Source organism: Camelina sativa, chromosome 15 (assembly GCF_000633955.1).
Source record: "Camelina sativa cultivar DH55 chromosome 15, Cs, whole genome shotgun sequence".
Taxonomy (NCBI): domain Eukaryota; kingdom Viridiplantae; phylum Streptophyta; class Magnoliopsida; order Brassicales; family Brassicaceae; genus Camelina; species Camelina sativa.
Genome location: NC_025699.1, coordinates 19,074,444 through 19,081,008, shown reverse-complemented (window position 1 = coordinate 19,081,008; position 6,565 = coordinate 19,074,444). Strand labels below are relative to the sequence as shown.

The 6,565-nt window shown below is 36.9% G+C and overlaps 1 protein-coding gene and 1 pseudogene across 1 annotated transcript; both read right to left on the bottom strand.

Moving 5' to 3' along the window:
• On the bottom strand, positions 232-1,707 carry LOC104747184 (MATH domain and coiled-coil domain-containing protein At2g05410-like). The gene is made up of 4 exons (XM_010468766.2): positions 1,607-1,707; positions 1,220-1,380; positions 868-1,091; positions 232-713 (listed from the first exon to the last, which is right to left on the bottom strand). The coding sequence occupies exons 1-4, from the start codon at positions 1,705-1,707 to the stop codon at positions 303-305; spliced, it is 897 nt and encodes a 298-aa protein (XP_010467068.1). The 3' UTR covers positions 232-302.
• Positions 2,764-5,211, bottom strand: LOC104747183 (annotated as a pseudogene).

The following is a 6,565-nucleotide window of genomic DNA, read 5'->3' as shown; positions in this document are numbered from 1 at the left end:
AAGTATGTTTCCCCTATATCGTACTGTGATAAAATGAGGCGTTTACTTGGAGTTATGCGTTTGATTTGCAATTAATTGCAAAACGCCTACGTTTATTCCGTTTTGTAGCAAGAAGTAACACATTGAATTGCAGTGGACACGTAAACCATTGAAACGAACACTTAAATAGAAAAACAATTGGCATATCTAGAGATCCCCTAAACTACTAAGCACTTAAATAGGAAAAAATATCAAAACGTGTCAACATTAAGAGAGCTCTCAATTCCGAAATCAAAACACCAAAACCTAAGCAAAAAATAAAATCAGACAACATTGTCATCGTACAAGGAGAGAGGAGCTCTAGCAGCTAATAGCTCTTTCTTCTCCTTGTCTATCTGAGCTTCAAGGTCTAAGCACTTCTTCTTAAAGGGCTGAAGCTCTTCGTCCATATTTCGCAGCCGGGCCAAACAAGCCTCTTCTTTCTTCTTCTTTTCCTTTACTTCATCAAGTTTCTTCTCCAACCAATCCAACTCAAACCCTGCTTCTCTCAAATAGGCCAGAGAAGCGCCTGCGTCAGAGAGATCATCATTGGAGAGTTCTTGAGGAGATTGACTCAGCGTTTGGGTTAAGTTAAGAAGGAAATTCATGTAGGCCGTCTTCAGGTATGGATTCTTTGGTCGAAATTTGGATGCAATAGCTAGGTGTCTGTCAAAAAAACGCTTCACGCACTCTACCTGCGAGTAGAAAAGATATATAAAAGTAAAACCACAGCAAATCAAGACACTTACTGTTTGTCCTTTTCCTATTCTTGCGGTTGGAACTTGGAATAATGAAATTTCTACAAAAAAAAAAAAAACAAAAGGTGTTGTACGTTTCATAATTTGTTACCTGTGAAGGCAGAACTTGAAATCCATTGACATCTACGGTTTCCATTATGGATGAAGATTCCTCTGATACATCTAATTTTCCAACAACTTCAAGAACCTCTATCTTGGCAACAACTGTGAGATCTCCATTCACCAGAAATCCCTCTTTGGCATTAAGTTCGGTGAGGCAAATCAATTCTGAAAACCCCCAACTAGGAGCTTTATGTTCGAACCAGTGCTGAGTCTCTACAAAATCAAAAACCATGTTTCATCACATTAATTACATTTCTGACTCAATGCTCACAACTCAACACAGAAGCACAAAAGTAACATAAACCATAAAGTAACAACTAACAAGCATAGAGTCCAATAACCTCTTAGCCGGGAGAGTTTTTCTGTGTATTTATTTACTACAGTTAGAGAAAATTTAGCGTGTCTTCTCCATCCAATAGGCAAAGATTCTTTATCAGAAACATCTAGATACAAAGAAAAATGATGAGCACTCTTATTCCCTTTGGGAAAGGCCCAGAGACGCCTGCAAACGAAAACCAAACAAAAACAATCAGCTAAATATTATGGGGTTAATTATTGTGTAAATATCTAGACTAATGTTATATTTTCTTTTCATATTGTATCTTTTCCATGAAGTCTAGAATATTCTCTTAGGCTTCTATGCTTATGTATATATATCTTTGTAAAGATAAATGGAAGAACAACTTTCTGGCCTCCAACATTATTATAAGAGTTAATTATCTTCTTACCATTTGCAGCCACCAGCAACGAAATTATCAGAATAAAATGATTGCAAAGAAGAGAAATTTTTAATCACCCAAGTAATCGTCATATCAACTTTGACCTCCATTGATCTTTTGATGACTCCTAGCTGCTGCTATACACAATTTTTGTAAATTGAAAAGTCAAACAAAACCAAAATATAGATTCCGCTATATATATATATATGGAACACATTCTAAACAGCTTTTGTTTTTCTTTACAAATCTACCACGTTCGAGAAACTGAACATAGTTGTAAACAGGGTTGGATACGATGTACAAAAACAGTTTGGCCAAAGCTTAAAAGGCTTCCAAGGTTTAAATTAGGAAGACTAGAGGAATGCGAAAAGCTTCGGCTCCTCATATGGCATAGGGTTAATTTAACGTTAATTGTGTTTAATTGTTTCTTCCTTCCCAAGAACAATGTATTTAAGTGACTTCTACTAATAGTAGTAACAATAAAAACACACTAATAAATACAATTTTAATAAATCGATGCTGATTGCAAGGAAGACAAATTTTTTTTATCACCCAAGCAGTACTGCACCCAAGTAATCTTCGTTCTCGTATCAACTTATGATGACTCCTACATAACTTTTTCTTTACAAGTTAATTACCAAAATAAATTCGTAAATACCAAAACGAAACCAAAATAAAGATTACTAAGATTGCACTATTGAACATCATTCTAAGAAGATTTCTGTTCTTTACTAGTTACTACGTTTGAGAAACCGAAGATAGTCAAGGAAGTAAAACAAAAGTTGAATGATTAAAAAAAACTTTATTTACCTCTTAGGGTGATGTCGAAGAAAGAGACAAGGACGATAAATTGAAATAGTTAAGCCACAACTTTAACGGCTTTCAAGTTTGGATTATGAATAGGAAGACTAGAGAATGCGAAACACTTCGGTTCCGATTATATCTAGGGTTCTAGGTGTTAATAAGATATGAAGTCTAAAAACGAATTTGCAGAAAAGGCATTTGACTTGCCATAAATTATTTTTAAAATAGTACGAGTAACATGCATTACCAAAATAACAAAAAAGACCCTATAGTTTAAGAACGTTTATATGATTGTTTTTTTTTTTTTTCTTTAACAAGACACTTCTCTTTATTCATAACAAGTTGTTGATACACACAAGCCATGACTGCTAAGTCATACAGTTTTAAAAACAAGAAAATAATACAGACACATGCCAATATTAAAGATTGTAACTAAATCTTCTGCTTCGGTTAGCTTCTTATCTCATCAAGATAGGACAACTAGCCACACCCATAGTTCCCACGTTCACAATTCTCGCGTCCACGATACCCACGTCCACGATTTCCACGTCCCCGGTTACCACTTCCTCGAGCACTAGAATATTCTTGTATCTCCTTAGCTTTAACGGAAGGTTGAAGCGGTCTTTCACGCAAGATTTGTTGCCCAGGAGGAGTCATTTGATCCAACATTCTCGACTCACTGTCGGAATCATCGGACTCAACTGAATCTCCATCTCACTCAAGTGACTCTCCATATGAAATGAAGACCCAAAATGGTTAAACCTGTTGTTAGTCATGACATGTCTTACCTCACGTTCACTAAGAGCATGATCATGTGACCCTGCAATTTCAGTAACTGTTTCTACTGAGAAAACAGTCTTAGTTATAACTTCAGCTTCAACAATTGTGTCACAATCTGCCACCTCGGTGCTTTGGTCTATGACTTGGATTGGGCCAGCCTCAACTGCTAGGAATGTATCGAGTTGGATTTCTGTGGTTGTGGTAATGGGAGCAACTAGAGGCTCGGATTGAAGAGTGATTGGTGATACCAAATCAGTGGGACTAGAAATACTTACAATAGTAGGAGTGTTGACATCTTTTGAAACTAGCTGGGTAACTTTTTCATTTGGCATATGGGGGTGAATACAGAGGGAGGCCTTATGCCCTAACTGTCCACAATCTCCACATACAGCTGGAACCCAAGCATATTCAACATTTACCATAGAAATGTTTCCCTTTTTGTCAGCTACGGCAATCTTAGGAGGAAAAACTTTACTCAGCTCCACTTCCACCAATATCTTGGCCTCACCCATTAGGGAAGGGTCAAGTCTTGGTTTATACGTAGCCATAGGAGCTACTAACCCTGATGCAATATGGCTAATTCTTGGAATTGAGTACAACCTGTATGGTATATTTTTGAGTGTTGTATGGTATATTTTTGAGTGTTTACCTAGATAGGAATAGTCGATATCTCCAGAAGATCAAAAGTATCTGCAGCAGACCAAAGAGCAACAAACATAAGACAATCATCAACATGCCACAGTCCTCTTTGGAGAACCCAAGCTCTGGTTGAAGCATTCGGGATATGGAAAAGAAATCTTGAACCATCTAACTTGCGGATAAAGATTCTACACTTTCTACCCCAAATTCTATTTAACACTGGATGAATCAAGCCACCTGGAGGAGGAGTACATCTATAGAACATACCTAAAACATATTCTTTCTGATTCTCAAGACCTTGCAACAAGACATGACTTGGAATTGTTACCTTTGGAGTATCGTCTTCCATATACTCCGGTGAGGTAGCTCTGCAAAGATTTCTTGCTGCCGGATCCATTTTAGCAGCCCAAGGAAACCTTAGCGTATATTCCTTTGATGACTCAGGAAGATTTTTTCTCGGTCCAGAAATTGTTACTCCATTAGCAGCTTGTTGCGAGGTGGATGAAGAGGTGTACTTTAGCTTCTTCGCCCAAGCTCCATTCAAAGGTGTAGAAACCAAATCCTTAGGGGCATTGGGTTTGTTAGATGCATCAACAACAACCTCCACGAGTTCAGTTGACAGCTTGTTTGAATACACCGGTTCAGGCTTGGCGTTAACTGGTAATGACGGAACCTTCGGAGGAGGTTGATTCACGGCATCGTGAGAAGAACAGTGGGTATCTTCCAGCAAGACACCATCCACCACTGTGGATATATTCATCGTTTCCGCCAGAGGGGAAGTTTTTACCGGTTTCGGTTCATCTCTTTGTACGAACAATACCACCGGAGGAGTATAATGAACAGAGACCAGTGATTTCTCAACAGCCGTGGGAAGGAGACACTTTGCCGGCAGTGAAGAAGAGGAGTCAAGAGCAGAGGATATGGTAATTTGGTTTGTAACCTCTAACTCTGACACCGACCAACGATGCTTACTAGGCCATCGTGGATCTAGAGCTGAAGATTCTAAACAAGAAAGGAGAGGCGACGAAGATCTCCGGTCGAAACTTGACGGAGGAAGCAATTCACCGGAATTTTCTTTTTGGATCCCAAATCCATGTCGATTAAACTGCCGATTAATACTCAAAATTGGTTTAATGGCTAGCTAGAGATGGAACAAAACCAAATATGGTGTTCGTGAGTGACGACGCGCCGGAGCAACATCAACCTAAGGAGAAACAGGTCAGTTGTTAAACTCTTGAAAGTGATCTCTCAAATCGTCGATTATGATCTTCTCTATATTACTCATTTATATGACTATTTCTTCATTCCCAAGAATAAGTGTTGTCATATGTGTTTAAAGTTGAAGAATCTTGTCTTCTCCAGCAATAAATGTAACATAGCAAAACCTCAACAACAAAACAACTCTATTTGTCTCTTAAGACCATCTGCAATGGTGAGAAATTCTTTTTGTTTCTCATATACTCTTTATGTTTCACAAAGAGTATCATTTTGACATAATGCACACAAATTAAGAAAATTGTTTAAATTTCTGTTTTACCCTTTATAAATACACTAAAATTTTTTCTCTTTCTAATTAATAAGCTCAAATAATAGGGATAAAAAAAATATTTAAAATTTTCATTGGAAACATAAATGATACTCTTTTTGTAGCAAGAAAAAAATGTCAAAATGACATTCTTTGTGAAAATATATTATTTTAACTCTTTATTTGTATTTTAATTAACAATTAAAAATTTTGTTCAATTATAAAGAGACACATGGAAAATGAGTTTCTCAAATCAGGTTCTCAGAGTTTCTCAAATGAGAATCATTGAGTTTCTCAAATTAGAAACATTGAGAAACTTATCTCATTCTCTCAGGAAGACGGCCGATTTCCCACGAGAACTATGGTATCAAGCCAGATAGCCCGTTCTTTACCCTCGGTCTATATGCCCCCGGAAAAAATGTTTGAAACCAATTTCCCCCCGAATCCAAAGTTTGAAAGCTATATCTCCCTGATTCTGGATTGTAGCGGTTTAATGTCTAAACCCGAGACCAAACCATATATGCCCCAAAAATAAACCAATTGTTGAACCAAATTCCTGGACCAACCCGACCCGTTTATCAGAAAACCCAGAATCCCCAAATAAAAACTAAAATCAATTTTCATGGTTCATAATCGATTCTTTTTATTTAGTTTGCTTCTTCTTCTTGAATTTGCTTCTTCTTCTTTCACGAGTTTGAGTATCACAATGAGTAATGTATCAACAAATTCCACCGAATCAAGTTTCCGTGCAAGAGGAAATAAGAGAATGATGCTTATCTTAGTCTTCTTATGTATGATCATGATTGGTCTCAGTAAGCTACTAGGTTGAAGAAGAGAACCAGTGTTGTTGCCATGAAGACAATTGTTGTTATTTTTTTGTTGCTATGAAGACAATTGTTGTTAGTTTGTTGTTGCTATTGTGGTAATGAGAATGAGAAGTTAAATTTCAGAATTATGATCATTCATAACCATTTTATAAAATATTCGCCAAAAGACATCATTAGCAAGTTTTAAGAAGAGACAAATGAAAAAAAAGACATAGGGAATTACAAGTCTATGTGGCCGAAAATACATTCAAGGCAACCACAAAATTAGAACCCTATTTCTACTTAGCTACTTAAGTAAGCTTGAGTGAGTGAACCTTGACTTGGTTCCCCTTGGCTTGGCTGCAAAACAATTTAAAACATTGTAACATTAGTAAACCAAAACAAACTCCATAA

Bases quoted from the DNA above. Each gene is read 5' to 3' on its own strand.
- LOC104747184 (XM_010468766.2), bottom strand. From the start codon at position 1,707: ATGGAGGTCAAAGTTGATATGACGATTACTTGGGTGATTAAAAATTTC. The intron at 1,381-1,606 runs GTAAGAAGATAA...TTTCGTTTGCAG, and splicing joins GTTGCTGGTGGCTGCAAATG to GCGTCTCTGGGCCTTTCCCA. The intron at 714-867 runs GTAACAAATTAT...TTCTACTCGCAG, and splicing joins TTCAAGTTCTGCCTTCACAG to GTAGAGTGCGTGAAGCGTTT.